The sequence below is a fragment of the Triturus cristatus genome, chromosome 11 (genome assembly GCF_964204655.1).
Source record: "Triturus cristatus chromosome 11, aTriCri1.1, whole genome shotgun sequence".
Taxonomy (NCBI): domain Eukaryota; kingdom Metazoa; phylum Chordata; class Amphibia; order Caudata; family Salamandridae; genus Triturus; species Triturus cristatus.
This window is the reverse complement of record NC_140594.1, coordinates 408,680,709-408,697,852: the sequence shown is the minus strand read 5'-3', so window position 1 is coordinate 408,697,852 and position 17,144 is coordinate 408,680,709. Positions and strand designations below refer to the sequence as shown.

Below are 17,144 nucleotides of genomic sequence, written 5' to 3'. Positions count from 1 at the left end.
GGAACCTCTGCCTGAATTTTTCAGGGGTCAGTCCGAATTTCCTGACTAAGGCTACCTTCATGACGGGGTACCTGGTCTGGTCTGGCTGTTCTAGCGCTAACAAGGCATCCCTCCCCACCGGAGGCATATACCTATACAGGCCACCCCCCCACTGGGCTTCAGGGACCCCATGGGCTCTTAGAGAAACCTCATAGGCAGCCAGCCATTTTACAATATCATCCCCTATGCCATAGCTAGCAACCACGTCTTTGGGCAGGTAGGGCCTGGACTCTCTCGAGACTTCTCTCGGTATGCTGCCACCATTAGGACTGCTGGGGGTTCCAAGTTGAAGGACTTTGAGCTCTAACTCTTTTAATTGAAGCTCGTGGAGGAACTTCCTCTCCTCCCTCTCCTTTTCCAACCGGGCCAGATCCATTCTAAGCTGTCTCTCTTCCCTCCGATCCACTAGGTCAGCAGAGGACAGGCTCCCCCCTGAGGCGCTACTTCCCACTCTTGATGGGGCCCTGGACCCAACGTCCATATTACCGCTCCCAGGGGGTAGAAGGACTTCCGGTTCTTCTAGGAGATCTAGTTCTGGTTCTTCTTCCCGTTTCCCGCTAGGGTGGGCCATAACCCAGGCTCTTAAGCTTGCCTGGAGCTCTGTCTTCTTCACCCCCTGCTTAAAGAATACCCCCCGTTCCTGGCAGAACTCCCTCAATTGGGCCGCTGTGTACTCCTCCAGCCTACCCAATTCGAATTCCATCCTACCAAATGGGACCCCAACACAGGAATTTTACTCAAGAAGAGAACATACACAGGACAATTTTAAAAAAAATCCTCCAATTAGAAAACAATCTGGAGAAAACTCCAGTCAAAAAAATCCAGTGTAGGTGGTGATGCACGCTAAACTGCCACTAAGCGGATGCAAGCACTGAATACGTGATCCCACCGCTGAGCACCAATCTGTTAGACCTATGTCCTAGGGGTAGCATGACTTCCATTAACAGGCGTTCCTCTCAACATGGCGTTTCGTGCTTGCATCCTCCTCAGTCCGCAATCCAGCGTGACACCACTCAAAAAGGACACCACACTGAATATATTTTAACGTTTACTCGAATCCTTCCAATTTACTTCTTTTACGGAAATACTCAGTTTCCCAAGACAAAGTAAAACATTACATTTGCACTTAAAATGACAGTTCCATCCCAACGTTACATCTTATAAAGCGATTACAGAAACACCCCCTGAGCTTCTCCTCCCGCCCCGATACAGAAGATCTAGGTTACATTCCTACAGGGAGCGCTCCGCACCACATCTATAATTTCTACAACTTCAATAGAGAACTTGGTCAACTCCCAATCTCCTCTGTTTAATTGCCGCGTTGGATACTCCCTGTTGCTAGCAATAAATGGGTTACCTCTAACAATCTACACTTGACTATTTGCTATTTAGCCAATAAATGATTACATTTCAACACTGTACATGAGCCCCGGTGATTACCAGTGTGGAGACTGCTTTTCTCAACCCTATGATGGATATCTGTTTCTTCGCCTTCCCCCCTCCCCTCACGGAGGACAGTCTCGTTTACAAACAAATCAGTCTCGTACCAAAGTCTCTCAGAGACTGTCACTCGGGTACCTCAAGGCAGCGCTGTGTGCTCTTGGGCGCCCTCCGGGGTTCTCTCCCACCTCCCCTTCTTTAACCCCTCTTACTGTGCAGCCACGGAGGTCTTCTGCTGACCGGTTCAGTGGTAACCGGAACCGAATGACTTGGGTGTGGGCCAGTACTCACAGCGCCAGACGGGAAATTCTCTTAAACCCCTCTTCCAAAGCGCTTTCCCCCTGCCACGGGCCTCACATTCTCCGCAGACTGGGAAGACTCGGGTCGTCCCGGTTTCAATGGCAGGATACAGCCGCCGCCTCAGGAGTCAGCGTGTCTTGGGGGCGCGGCCTACCTCGGCTTCCGGCAACAGAGAGGAGCGGCCTCTCGGCCCCTCTCACGTGATACGAGCAGGACGGCCTCCAAGCCTGTCGCGTCCTTCACCTCCCTCAGACGACTCCTCACCAGCCTCCTCTCCCCAAGCCCCTCCACGCCGCTCTTGCCAGCAGCGAGCCACCACCAGCGGCCAACAAGAGCCCTCAGTGCTCTTCAGGGACAGCAGAATCCACTTCAGGTAGGGACTCGGTTAGGGGGGTTGAAGGGGGGCCCCGAATTACGGGTGCCCAGAATTCTCCGGTGCAGCTTGTCCGGACTTTAGAGTTCTCTTATCTCCTGGGGGGGGGGAGGCTCGCCTCTTCAGCTCGAGATGAGGGGGTATCGCCACCGCCAGTCAAACTTCACCCAAGAAGAGATGAGGATAGGGCTGGTCGCATTTAGGGATCCTGGACCTCCTTCAAGGGTTCGGGCCACTTTTCTTAGGAATTCTAGAATTACGCTGTTCCAACAGTTCACTGCCTGCATTCAGGGACCGGTCACAAGAGTAGGGGTGGCGTTACTAGGATAGGACTCAGTGCAGACCCGTGGACCTGTCCGTTCCCCTCTGAGTACATCCACCTCCTCACACGAGCGCCTCACTCCTGGATGACTCCACAGCCCACTTGATTCTAAAATGGCCGCCCTCCTGTCACCTCTATTTGTCACCTTGGCCTGGACTTGCCAGAGGGGTCCAGAAGGTTCTGGAACCTCCCATGGCAGTCATGGCCCGGGTGCTGAGGTGACAGTTGGAGCCACCATTTTGTGAATCCTACCTACCTCAACTATCTACCTCAGGGGAGCACCTTGCGCCTTTCCCACACCTGATGTGGAAAAGACACCCAGAACCTCTACATCAGCACCCCTAAAAGCTTGGTAGACAGAAAAAATGAGAAGGGGACAAGGGATAAAAATAATAAAATGAGGAGGGAACTGCCAAAGGGCTGACAGGTCTAACAGTGGGCAAGAGCCTGCTAAGAAGCCAACACAAATGATCCTGGCCTGCAAGTGTGGAAAGTTTCAGTCAACACTATGTAGTGAACGTTATGTATTCGGCATCTTCAATAGCGCCTAGCATTCTCTGCTTAAGCATTGATGGACACAACCTGGTTGAAAGTGTCCCTCAGAAAAGAGACTGTCCACCATTCTGGAGAAATATTTATTTGTGTAAAGCTTCATCCAGTGCCTTGTCTTCTCCTGCCTTACGGCTCAGTGGCCTCTTGTATATTCATAATATAGAATGATAAACATGTGATGAGACCCCTGTAGCCGTGCATAGATGGCTGCTTGACAAACTGCATGATGCTTGACAAAGAAGAACTTTGCTTTCTGTTGAACTGTTTGCAACCCTTCTATGTGCCCATACGTATTGGAGCCGTTTCTATTTCATAGAGATTAGTTTGAAACATAACAGTAGATAATGAATGGAAAAACTGGATGAATTAACGTTGGGCCTGATGCAAGAAAGAGTTGACAGCTGAATCTGGACAGCTTTAGCCAGATCAAACTAAGGTCAGTGTTCCAGTTCAGCCACTACCTTTAGTTTCAGATTGTAAAGATGGATGCCTTTCTGGTAGGCATAGAATACCGGCTGTGCCCCCAGAACAGTCCGTATCACTTAAACGTACTGGAAACCGGGGCAATCTCTCTTGCCTTTATACTCTTTCAGCCAGCACTTACATATAACTCATCCTTTGCTGCCTAGTCTAATTCTTTTTCTGTCCCTTTTTGCATTTCATCCATTTACTTTATGGGTGTTTATCCACTTCATTTGATCTTGTTTCATAAAGTCTAAAGAAAAGTTACGCACTTAACTGGCTTTTGAAAATTTGACATCCATAACTTGTCCCTGTTTACTATTTTTTGGGGGACAGACCTCTTTAACTTGTCCCTGTTTACCATTTTCATGGATACAGTTTCCAAGGAAACTACTATTCAGTTGACTGGGAGGGACCCTTATTGTTTTGGTGGTCGACTTCAATATATTTAGTGCTAGAAACTGTGCAGCTGTATTTTGATCTGATTGGTTGTCAAGCATTTCACCCAGACCTATTAAAATAGAGGACTAGATGTCTCTTACCAAGAGTGCTGCTTTGTATATATTTTTGTCTGGCAACTTTACTGCCATTAGCGGCGCATCCAAGAACTGTACAGATTGTAATGAAAGACTTGGTGAGAGGCAAAGTTTCCCACATTGACTTGAGTGCATTAGCCAAAGGGTCAGTGTCCTAGAAAATCTACCACTAGAGCACTACAAAACGTGTATTTCGCCCTGCTTCTTAAAATGTGTATACATTGTTTTACTGCTTTTTTTTTTTTTTTTTGTTTTTTACTTATCTGGGAGTAAAAGCCGAATTCTTCATTCAAAGTGTAACACTGGTTAACATTGCTTGTGAGTGGTACTTTTAGTATTCAGCATGCGACTTTGTAACTTCTCCTGCCTCCCAGAGCAAGACTTGAATGCTCAATCTGCTACCCAATAAGAATGAAGTGCTTAAAAGGAGTAACATGGTGATCCAGTTGGAGAACAGTAGTGTTGGTGACATTTGGAGATGTATAGTAATCAACAATACCTGCTTAGAATACTGTCCAGTACACATTGACTGCCTCAGGAATCGAAGAAAGGCTGTTAAGATGCCCGTAAAGTCCGTTTAAACGTTTTTTTAATCCACTGGGTTTCATAAAAGTAGAAGACATTTTAATAAGTGTGGATAGCTGGGTAGTGTGTGTGTTTGTTAAAGGTATAAAGGGTTCCATGTACCCACATGTAAACTCAACATTACATTGTTCGTTAATTGATTGACGATTTCCATGGTGGAGAATTAGGATAAAAAACAAACCGCTTTTCTTCCTGGAACATCGGTACAGACTGGCGTCTGGTCCATGGAATGATGACAGAATATATGGTTCCTGCATTTGTGTCAGTCTGTGGACTTCCTGTTTCTAGACTGCCCAGACCTGAAACGCAGGGTCCACAACTCCGAAGCCAGTTTCATTCATGCATATCTGGGCGATGTGAGAAACCGTTTCAATATTAAAAACAAACCATGTCCCTAATAAAGCTGTTGGAGGTAAACGGGAAACTTTCTTTAACAGCATATGCAGGCCTAGTGTTTTTTTATTTTATACTCATATAAATTTCATTTCTTGTCCTCCATTTCTTTTTTCCAGTAAAACGCAATTTCACCAACGGGACTATTCCAGGAACTCCAGGACCGAATGGTGAAGATGGGGTGGAGCAGACGGCCATCAAGGTCTCTCTAAAGTGTCCAATCACATTCCGAAGGATACAGCTTCCTGCTCGGGGGCACGATTGTCGCCATATACAAGTTAGTACAGAATCCTCCTTGACTGCTCATGGCACGATTTTCACCACATGCATATTAGTACTGACCTCTCTGTGCTCGGAGGAATTGTGTCAAGTTCTGGGGCAGGCACAAAGACCATTTTTTCTAAGCACCAACACCAGTTCATTGTGTTTCTCCTCAGTGCTTTGACCTGGAGTCTTATCTACAACTGAACTGTGAGCGCGGAACTTGGCGGTGTCCGGTGTGCAAGTAAGTGCAGGAAATTGGAATTAGGGCAAAGGGATGGATTGATGGATAGATGGACTATATGGAAGTAGGCATTGAGCAGTGTTCATTCAGACTTTACGGGAGGGACCAGTAGTGATGCTCAGCCTTACAATGGTGTTTAGGTCGTATGGTGACGGTGTTCTTAATAGGGGATACCTTAGAGTATTACAAGCAGTCATTGGGAAAGAAATCTGATTACCCTTATATGGACCGCCCACATTTCTTTTTTGCTTTTGAGATAGTTGTAAGCATGGCTGTGGGGCCGCATGTAGAGTCAATGGTATGCAGTGTGAGCTGGAAATATAAGTGTAGAGAGTGACTTTGAAGGATTGATTGATTAAAGGAAGTCTGAGCATGGTGATCAAGTTAAGGGGATATAGACTGGGTTGTGCATATGCCATGAAAGCCGTTTTACAGTCTGTGACCTTCCTATGATGCTGCGCCGTGATTTGTAGAAAATAAATGCATTACTGTTTATCAATTCACCTGTGCAAGCCTTTTACTTGCACCTCACCAGTGCCAGCCATGCAAGACTACCCAGCTAACAGTTGTCTGTTTCTCTCCGTTTGCAGTAAGACTGCACTGCTTGAGGGATTGGAAGTGGACCAGTACATGTTGGGAATCCTAATATATATCCATAAGTAAGTATCTAGTGCCTCATTTTATTCCCCATTATGCCATATCCCTGTGGTAGCATGCTTTAGTTAGGTCATTACATGCCTCTTAATCCATCTTTGGAAACGAGCCACAGTCCGCCTCTCTATCCTGTTATCAAAGTAAATGTGGCCGAATGTGTGACTGCTTCCCAATCCTGTTGAAAGATCAAAGCTTTGTGCAGGTAGAGTTTAAACAAATGTACAATAATGCGTGCTCTATTCCTCATGTAGTCATGCACCTCACCTGTTTCCTGTTTTTTTCTAAATAAAGTGAATGCTAACATGAACTTAATGTTCGAGGCATATGAGCTGCAGACTACACACTGTGCATAGATCGCCATCTGGTGTTGGGCCCGGATGTTTGCAGTTGTTTTTCCTCTTGGAAAGTCTTTGGAAGTCACGAGGTGTGACACTCCTTCTTTGGATCGTATTGTGCATGGGCTTCGGCTCCATCCTCAGATTGTTTTTTCCGCCATCGGACTCGGATGTGATCTTCGCGCTCCGGTTCCGAACAGTTTCCAGTTCTCCAATCGACGCGCAATCCTCACCCCTTTTTGCGGTATTGTTTTCGATCGAGATCCTCTCACTCGACGCGGCTCTCATCGATCAAGACCTTCGATTCCAGTCGTCGCCGATGGCCTTCGGGCCTACCCAAGCTCCGGTCCTGGCTAATGGAAAGGACTCCCTTCAAGAAGTGCCCTCGATGTGGGTCCAAATTCCCCCACACCGATCTTCACGAAGTATGCAACCTCTGCTTCTCCCCTGAACACGATGCTCGAGACTGTCCGGCGTGCAAATCCTTCCGGTCCAAGAAAACCATTCGAGACCGAAGGGCACAAAGAACTATGGCACACTCGTCGACTGCGATCCCAGACGACCTCTTCGGAGAAGGCGTCGACGCTCCGGATGGACAACACACCGACGACGGCCTCGTCAGCGCCTCCGAAGCTGACGATTCAGATGTGGAGGACATCACTCCGGCACAGAGGGTCGTGAGTACCGAAATCCCTCCCCTCCCCCCACACCCTCGACGACATCGAAAAAGGCTTCGGTCACGCCTTCGCCTCCGAGCCTAGGCACGACCAAGAACACTGCTTCCCACACCGCACCTTTGGGACCGATAATGAAGCTTATTAAGCCTTCCGGCAGCTCGGGCTCGAGCCAGCCCACCGTTGGTGCCGAGAAACACTCCTCCGCACCGACGCCGAAAAAGAAAATGGCCTCCTCCTCGGCACCGAGCTCCTTACCGAAGCACTCTGCGCCGAAAACCAGCTCAAGCTCCTCGGTACCAACACCGTCCCCGGAACCGAGCAAAAAACACAAGGCCACCGACACCCATATCTCGAAGCCGAAAACCATCTCGGAGCCGAGTAACCAGCCAGCCCTTTCGGAGCCGCATATTGCAAAACGGCGCACTACTGCAGACTCTAAAACCAAAAAACCTACGGGCCGATGCCTTTGGCGCCGACGGACAGGCCACTCTCAGAAAAACTTTTTAAGCCTGATCCATTGCAAAAAACACTGGTCAAAGATCCCAAGACTGGACATTTGATGCTCAGCATCAAAAAGACAGCTGGACAAGCCTGCCCCAGCTCCACATCCAAAGAGGAAAGACTGTGCTACTTCCCCTCTAAGAATACCTTCGCCCCCTCCTCCAACGCCTCCCCCCCAACCCCTCCCCCTCCTCCAACCCCTCCACCTCCCCCATCTCCACCACCTCCCCCCCTCCTCCACCACCTCCTTCTCCCCCCACCTCATCATTCCCCCACACCCTCTCCGGATGATGACACTGTTGATGTCTATGATGACAGGGGACGAGCCCCATGACCAACCTACAGGGGACCCTACTCCGACAGGCTCCCCAGACCCACGACTATAACATTCCTGACATTACTAACGTCCCGCAGGATGATCTCTACCCTTCGAGACCATCCCCACCAGAAGATTCATTGGGGTTCAACCACCTACTCCAGAGGGCTGCACACTACCACGATGTGGATCTCCATACCGACCCTGTGGAAGAGGACTTTCTCCTTGATACTTTTGACACGACACACAGGGCCACCTCCATCCTGCCCATGCTCAAAGGAGTTATCAAGCACGCGCCGGAGGTCTTTAAAGATCCAGTCGGAGCCAGGATCATCAACCCCCGCATAGACAAAATATAAGGCCGCCCGTACAGATCCCGCCTACATCAGAGGGCCAGCACCACTAGATTCCCTAGTAGTGTCTACAGCACGAAAGCGAGCAAACTCCCAAGCATCCGGCGAAGCACCACCACCTGATAGAGAGTCAAAACTCTTGGACGCATCGGGCAAGCGCACTGCATCCCAGGCTGCCAACATATGGCGCATCGCAAATACACAAGCGCTTCTGGCAAGATACGACCGGGCCCATCATGACGAACTAGAAGCCATAATGCAACACCTCCCTGACAAATATAAAAATAGAGCCAATGAACTAATTCAGGAAGGCAAAACCATCACCAATACCTCCATCCGCTGTGCCCTAGATGCAGCTGACACTGCCTCTAGGGCAATTAACACCAGCATCCTCCTCCGTCGCCATGCCTGGCTAAGGATTTCAGGTTTCAAACCAGAGGTGCAAGCTTCCATCCTGAACCACCCTTTTGACCAGGAACATCTGTTCGGCCCAAAAGTAGATGAGGCCTTGGAAAAAATGAGGAAAGACACAGATACGGCGAAATCTATGGGAGCCTTACAATCACACACTCCCAGGCACTCTTTTTGCCGCTCTTCCTTTCGAAGCACATCCAGAGGCTACTCCTCAGACACCGCTTCCACTTCATATAAACCCCTACCCAATCCACCTTTACAAGGGGTTACCAAAGAGGCGGATACAGAGGCAACAATAATAAATGCAGAGGCAAGACAAACACCTCCTGCTCTGCCTCCACCCCTACCCAATGACTTGCCTCCACTCCCCCTAGACCATCCCACTCCGGTCGGGGCAGATTCCACAATTTCCTTTCTGTCTGGACTACCATCACAGCAAAACCAAAGGAAATGATGGACGGAGTGTTGAACATTGCAAGCACTCACCCCCAGTCAACTGATCTGGGTTTAATCCACCACCGTTCTTTAGCCCCCTCTGCCACCCCAGTTCAGACATGGCCATATGCAAATCAGTCTGACCCTGTGCCTCATGGGAACAGTCCAGCCCGAACTGCCAAGCCATGTCTTCCCTGGACCGGAAACAAGCTTCCTAGGACCGGTTTCTGGCATTTCAGCCGTCTTCAGCCAGGCTTGCTTGAATCCAGTGGCAAAGTGAGCAAGGGACTCACGTCTGAGCATACCCTGCCAACTTATGGCGAACAAAGCAAAACCAAAGGAAATGATGGACGGAGTGTTGAACAAGGCAAGCACTCACCCCCAGTCAACTGATCTGGGTTTAATCCACCACCGTTCTTTAGCCCACTCTGCCACCCCAGTTCAGACATGGCCATATGCAAATCAGTCTGACCCTGTGCCTCATGGGAACAGTCCAGCCCGAACTGCCAAGCCATGTCTTCCCTGGACCGGAAACAAGCTTCCTAGGACCGTTTTCTGGCATTTCAGCCAGGCTTGCTTGAATCCAGTGGCAATGTGAGCAAGGGACTCGGGTCTGAGCATACCCTGCCAACTTATGGCGAACTTATGGACTACCATCACCTCAGACAAATGGGTAACACAAATAATTCGGTCAGGATATTGCCTCGAACTAACATCTACCCCCCCCCAAACATTCCACCCAAACATCACCCAATGTCACAGGAGCATTTAACACTACTAAAGCAGGAGTTAATCTCCCGCCTACAAAAGGGGGCAATCAAACTAGTTCTATCAACCAACACAATATAGGGGTTTACTCCCTATATTTTCTCATACCAAAAAGGGATGACACGCAAAGGCCTATCTTAGACCTCAGGCCCCTCAACCAATATATCCACTCAGACCATTTTCACATGGTCACACTCCAGCAGGTACTTCCCCCTGCTCTCCCAAAACGATTTCCTGGCCACTTTAGACCTCAGACGCCTATTTCCACATTCCTGTTCACAACGCTCACAGGAAGTTCCTCAGATTTGTGGTGGACGGCCAACATTATCAATTCAAAGTGCTCCCATTCGGAGTCACCACAGCACCACGTGTATTTACCAAGTGCCTAGCAGTAGTGGCCGCACACCTGCGAAGACAACACATCCATGTCTTCCCATACCTAGACGACTGGCTAATAAAAGCCAGCTCATACAACCAGTGTGTGCAACACATGCACGCCACTATCCAGCTACTTCACGAACTGGGCTTCACAGTAAACCACGTCAAGTCCCATCTACAACGATCCCACGTAAAACAATACCTCGGTGCCACCATAGACCCCTCAAGAGCGCTAGCCTACCCCAGTCCTGCCAGGATAACAAGCATGCAGGCTCTACGCGCCAAATTTCTGCCACAACACTCTCTTCCAGCTCAAGTGTTCATGCAACTAATGGGGATGATGGCCTCTTGCATATTCATAGTACCTCATGCAAGACTCCAGATGCGTCCTCTCCAAGAGTGCTTAGCACGTCAATGGAACCAGGCCCAGGGTCAACTGACAGATCTGGTGTTGGTAGACGGTCGTACCCATCGCTCACTGCAGTGGTGGACCACCAAAAACCTTCCAAAGGGCGGCCGTTCCTGGACCCGGTTCCTCAGATAGTACTAACAGCGGACGCATCGCTCTCCAGCTGGGAGCTCACCTACTACATCACACCATGCAGGGCAGGTGGACACCTCAACAAAAGTTACACCACATCAACCATCTGGAGTTACTAGCCATATTTTTAGCCCTAAAATCTTTTCAAACACAAATCTCAGGCAAGGCTGTCCTAGTCCGCACAGACAACATGACAGCCATGTATTATATACAAAAGCAAGGAGGTACACTCTCCGCAGCTCTCTCAGCTAGCACAGAGCATATGGAGATGGGCCATACCCCGAAAAATCTTTCTCCTAGCCCAACATGTCCCAGGAGTTCAAATACTATAGCAGATCTCCTGAGCAGACAAACTCAACAAATCCACAAGTTCTTCACCCGTACTTTCAAATGTGGGGGCATCCACAGATAGACCTTCGCCACCCCAGTAAACGCCAAATGCCCAAGCTTCGCCGCCAGGTATCTACACCCATTGTCCAAAGGCAATGCGATATGGATGAACTGGTCAGGCAGATTGCGTACGCCTTTCCGCCTCTCCCACTCATTCCATTAGTGGTGCGCAAACTACAACAACATTCCCTCACACTAATCCTAGTAGCTCTAACTTGGGCCAGACAACCGTGGTACACCACACTGCTGGAACTATCAGTAGAACCGCACCAAAAGCTACACTTCTCTCCACACCTCTTAACCCAGAACCATGGAGAGATCAGACACCTGGACCCAGCTCAGCTCAACCTTGCGATCTGGCTCCTGAAATCCTAGAATTCGGTTACCTAAATCCTCCCCCCAGACTGTATGAACGTCATTAGAGAATTTAGTCGTCCTACCACTAGAGCTTGCTACGCAGCCAAGTGGAAACTATTTGTAGTCTATTGCCACAGCAATAACTTCAATCCCTTAGATGTGTCCATTCAACACATCATATGCTATTTACTACACTTACAGAGATGCAATCTAGCCTACACGTCTATTCGACTGCACCTTGCAGCCATAGCAGCCTACCTACAAAACAAGCAGCACCTATCACTTTAAAGTACCTGCCATAAAAGCCTTCATGGAATTATTTATTTTATTTTTTAAGTTTGTAAGGCGCTACAGCTACCCAAAAAGGGTTTCCCGGCGCCGAGACACAGCATAAGGATGTCAGGAGAATTTACTGGCTATTCTTGTTATTGTTCGAATAGCCAGGCTTGACGTGCCTTCTGAACCTGACATGGTTTTCCTCCTTTCGAATGAAGGGAGGGAGTGCGTTCCAGAGGGATGGTCCAAGGTGGGCGAAAGATCTGCCTCCCATTCTTGCCAATTTAAATCTTGATACACAGAAGTTGGCAGCTGATTGCGAGCGAAGATTACGCTTGGGAGTATAGGGGTGAGCCAGAGCTAGAAGGTATTTGGGTGCAGTACCTGCTTTGATTCTGAACATGTAGTTCAGGGCTTTAAAACGGATTCTGCTTTCTACCCTGAGCCAGTGGAGTTTCCGACGGTAGCTCGAGACTCCGGAATTTTTAGGGATTCTGCACAGTAGTCGGACTGCAGCGTTCTGGACAAGTTGTAGTCGACTGACTACCGCTTTATTTGAGCCAAGGTACAGAATGTTGCCGTAGTCCAGCCGTGATGTTATGAGGGCATTGACTACGGTCTTTTGAGTGGAAGAGGGCAGCATCCAAATGATTTTCCTCAGCCATTTGATGATGGTAAGGCATAGGCCGACAACTTTGTTGGCCTGTTGGCTCATGGAGAGGGAGCTATCCAAGATGACTCCCAGATTACGAACTTGAGTCACTGGGGTAGGAAAATTACCCATCTGGTTTGGCCAGTGTGAAGGATTCCTAAGATCTTGACGTTTTCCTAAAAGAAGAATCTCTGTCTTGTCTCCATTGAGCTTTAATTGGTTTCTTGTCATCCAATTAAGGATGTTTTGAAGCCCTGATTTGAGGAGAGATGGGGATGTCAGACAGGATTCAGATAGGTAGAATATAATTTGGGAATCGTCGGCGTAGGTCATGAGGGTAAGTCCAGATTTTTCGGCTAAGTCAGCTAGGGGTCTGAGGTAAAGATTAAAAAACAGGGGACTCAATATAGATCTCTGTGGCACGCCGTGGGGGGCATTGAAGGTGTCGGAACAGGCCAGTGAGGATGTTATTTGGAAAGTCCATTCCGCCAGGAAGGATCGAATCCAGTTAAGCGCTTTTCCACGGACACCATTTCTGTATAATGCCTTGATGAGAGTTTCGTGGGATATGGTGTCAAAGGCCGCGCTCAGATCTAAAAGCACGAGCGCGACCGTCTGACCTTTATCGAGGAGATTCCGGATGTGTTCCGTAACTCCTAGAAGGGTGGTTTCTGTCGAGAAACCAGCCCTAAAACCCGATTGTGAGGGGTGCAAAAGCGAGTTTTCTTCGGCAAAGGTGGATAGGACCGAGTGGCGATGTCTCTCCAAGCATTTAGAGAAGGCAGGGAGCAGGGATATGGGTCTGTAGTTGGCTGGACTTTCCGGATTTGCTGTGGGCTTTTTTAGCAATGGCGTGTTTCCAGAGGGTCGGGACTGTAGAAAGTTCAAACGAGGAGTTAAGCGTATTTACGATTTCCAGGGAGCGATCGTCCAGTTGTTTAATTATTTTAATCGGGATAGGATCCCTGGGGGAGCCGGACTTGATGTTCTTAAAAATGGTTTTCAGTATATGTGAGAAAGTGGCTCTGTATATACTGTTCCCTAATAGGTACAGGGTGTACAGAGTCCACAGTCCCCCAGAGGCTGATAGAGGTCAAAGTTAGGTATGACCTTACTCTCAAAAGTGGTAGCTTGGTCGAGCAGTAAGGCAGTACCAGAGGACAGTGTAAAGCATTTATTGTACACACTCAGTCAGCAAATGGTTTCACACACTCAATAACTGAACTCTAGGCCAATGATTTGTATATATAAAATATATGCTTGTTTTATTTTTAGAACCACAAAGGGGGTAAAAATATACTTTCTCAGAATGAGAGGTTGAATATAAATACTTTTGTTTTAAGCAATAAATTTGTGTAAACAGTCACAGTTGGTTGCAATAAACAATCCTATTTCCTAAACATAACAATGCATTGAGCTCAATGGTAAATTCAGGTTATTTGTAATAAATTACTTTTCAGATTACTTTTGGAATTCCAGGTCTCGCTCCTAGAACCAGCCTGGGGTCAGTATGCAGAATCAAGTGATGAAAGTCGACTTAATAACTGTAATGATTTTTAAATAATATTTAGCTATTTCAAAAGTTAGCACTTAGAAAATATTTCAAAGAAAACATTCAATGGATCTCTATGGCAAGAAATTCAAATTGCAGGTAGAGTACTTTATCGTTACTTTAGTAATCCAGGACTGGGTGCCTAGACCCAGGACTGGGGTCCTTATCAAAAGCAGGTAAGTAATTTCGTTTGCAGAAATGGTACGATTTTAAAAGAATATTTCAAATTTGCAAAAGTAGACACTTAGAAGAAATTTCACAGAAAAGCAGACAATGGTTTCCTATGGGAGAAAAATGAGTTAGAGGTAAGTATAGTTGTGGACACTTTTCAGAGTCAGGGCTGGGCACCAAGATCCAGCACTGGGAGCTCACCTAGGAGCAGGTGAGTAAATTCGTTTTTGTCACTTGGCTGATTTTTGGTGAATTTTTGCAGTTTTGAAAAGTTCACACTTAGAAGATTTTTGAAGAAAAAGCCAGTCAATGTTACCCTATGAGGAAAATGAAGTTAGCGGTTTAAGGGTAAGTACTCGACTGGTAGTGTTGCAATTCCGGGCATGGACTCGGGGGTCCCCCAGTGTCGGGTAGGTACAGTTGGTTCACCCTCAGCGGTTTCAGGACGGCCGGGTGCAGAGAGAGTTGGGCCCAATGTTATCCTATGAGGGATAGGGGGGCCTTGGTTGGTGGCTGCTGTCTGGCAAGCCACGCGGCTGTGGGAGCTGGGCTCCTGGTCACTTACTCAGGGCAAGTGGGGAAGTAGGTTAGTGTAGAGAGGGCACTGCCAGGGCCACTCGGGCGGCTGGGTGCAGGGTGCTTTTGAGCCTTAGGGCGCTCAATGGAAATCAATGGGAATGTTCCGGTTTGGAAAGAGGCTGCAGGCTCGGGGACGAGGATGTTTCAGGTGCCACCACCACTTCGAGAGGTAAGTTGGGTAGTTGTAGGTTAGGTGGGTACCCTGGGATTGGGCACAGGGGGTCGCAGGGCGCCGGGTGCAGGGGTGCCTTTTGACGTCGGGAATCTTACCCTCTGGTTGATCGCGGCTGGGGTGGCACTTGGTTCTGAGGCTGCAGGCTTCTTCCGGGATGTCGAGGGGGGTCCTTGGGTGCCGGACTCTGGGTCACAGTCGCCGTGGGGTCGTCCTCTGGGTCTTTGTCCACTCCGGCACTGGCCAGGCTTGGCTGGTGCAGAGTGTGTTGGGTCCGCGGTCCCGGGCTGGTGCCAGGGATAGCAAATAGGTTTCTTGAGTAGAGCCTCTACTCGTGGGAGTCCCAGGGGCTTAGAGCTAAAAGGTAGCCAGGTCCTCCGGGGTTGGTGAGGTTTGCTGGCCACGAGGGGTGCCGCGCTGGTGCAGGTTCGAGAGTCGACAGGCCGGTAGGGCTGGGGCCAAAGCAGTTGGTGTCTTCTCTTTTTAGCAGCTGCAGGGCAGGTCTTTGTTCTTCTTGCTCTTCTTGTCGTTTTCTATCTGGAATCTAAGGAAGGAAGGTTCAGGGTGTCCCTAAATACTAGATTTAGGGGCGTTACAGGTAGGTGAAGGCCAGGGACCAATGGGTCCTTGTCCTGGGGTGGGTACACCCCCTATCCTGCCTCTCTCCTGTGGGAGGGGGGCAGTAGCCTAATCCTGATAGGGTAGGGCCTCCCATCTTCAAGATGGCGAGAGCCCGGAGATGTGCTTCACCTCGCCTCCCCCACCTGAGGGGTGGGGTGGGCAGGCTGGCACATCCCCTGTCCTTGTATGGGGTTTCCGGCCAAGCTTCCCGCCAGAGTGGGGGGTTGCAGTGGCCTGGGGAAACTCCAAATGGCGGCATGCCTTTGAAGCTTCCCTTTGCTCATCCTGGGGGAGGAGATTTCTCACCTCTCCCAGGATGTGCATTGTTGCAGGCCCGGGAGAGCAGGGGCTCTCCCACCCAGGGGTCCAGCAACGTGTCTGCTGTGTGGCAGCCTGGGCAGCCTCAGAGCAGACGTGGATTGTAAGTTAGCTGTAAGGGGGCATCTTCTAAGATGCCCTCTGGGGTGCTTAGTACATTAAATCCTACACTGGCATCAGTGTGGGTTCAATGTGCTGAGAAGTTTGATACCAAACTTCCCAGGCTTCAGTGTTGCCAATATGGTGCTGTGGAGCTCGTGTTTGACAAGCTCTCAGCACCATGTATTCTTAAATGACAGCACTGCACTTACAGTGCCCAGGAATGGACCCGGGTACTGGAGGGGCACAGGGCTCCTGCTCCTGTGCCCACACCATAGGCGTAATGCACCCAGCTAGAGGGGTGGCTGACATATGCCTTGGCAGTGTAGGTGATGGGCATGGTACACAGTGATGTGTGCCATGTCGACTCTTTGTTTTGTCCTGCACCCAGACACTCAGCCTGCAAGGGCAGTGTGTGTGTAAGGGTACAGGGCCTCTGAGGGTGGCACAATGAGTGCTGCAGCCCTTAGAGGCCTTCCCTGATCACAAGGCCCTGGGTACCTAGGGTACCATTTACTAGGGGCTGACATGTGGCTAGGGTTTGCCAATTTGGAGTTTGTGTGGTTTAAGGAAGGAACATAGGCCCCGGGCACCTGATTGGCAGGAACCCAGGGTACACTCAATCGAAGTACATTCAGCAATTTAGCAAAAAGTGGGGGCATACCATGCAAGAAAGATGGCACTTTCTCACAAGTATATCTACCGAAAAGGGAGGCCAGGCTTCCAGGGTATTGGTATGGAAGGCCTAAAAAGAATAATTCCCCCCAGAGTGCCACCCTCACCTGTGTGGAACCTAAACATCGTTCTCACCAGACTAATGGGACCTCCCTTGGAACCTCTACACAAATGTGAACTTCAACTCTCCAGTATTGGGGTGTCTTTCATAGATTCACATGCTTGAATATTCCCCGTCGTCGAAGTGTGAGTCCCACGGTACATAAAAAGCAATAAGCCTCATGTATATAGATGCATAAATAATATACAAGAATAAAATACATGTAAAAATAAACATCATATAGTTTAAAAAAACAACATACCAAGTCAAAAGTACCATAGGATAACATTGACCCATAGGAAA

General features: G+C 48.9%; 1 protein-coding gene across 2 annotated transcripts in view; it reads left to right on the top strand.

Annotated features, from left to right (window-relative positions):
- The window catches only part of ZMIZ2 (zinc finger MIZ-type containing 2), a 333,804-nt gene that overhangs the window by 248,076 nt on the left and 68,584 nt on the right, over positions 1–17,144 (top strand). For both annotated transcript variants that reach the window (XR_014970902.1, XM_085636043.1), the window contains exons 13-15: positions 5,122–5,279; positions 5,440–5,507; positions 6,098–6,166. Coding sequence is in view for 1 of the 2 variants with exons in the window: in XM_085636043.1 (XP_085492169.1) it covers positions 5,122–5,279; positions 5,440–5,507; positions 6,098–6,166 (295 nt within the window). In the remaining variant the exon portion in view is untranslated. The remainder of the gene's footprint in view (positions 1–5,121; positions 5,280–5,439; positions 5,508–6,097; positions 6,167–17,144) is intronic.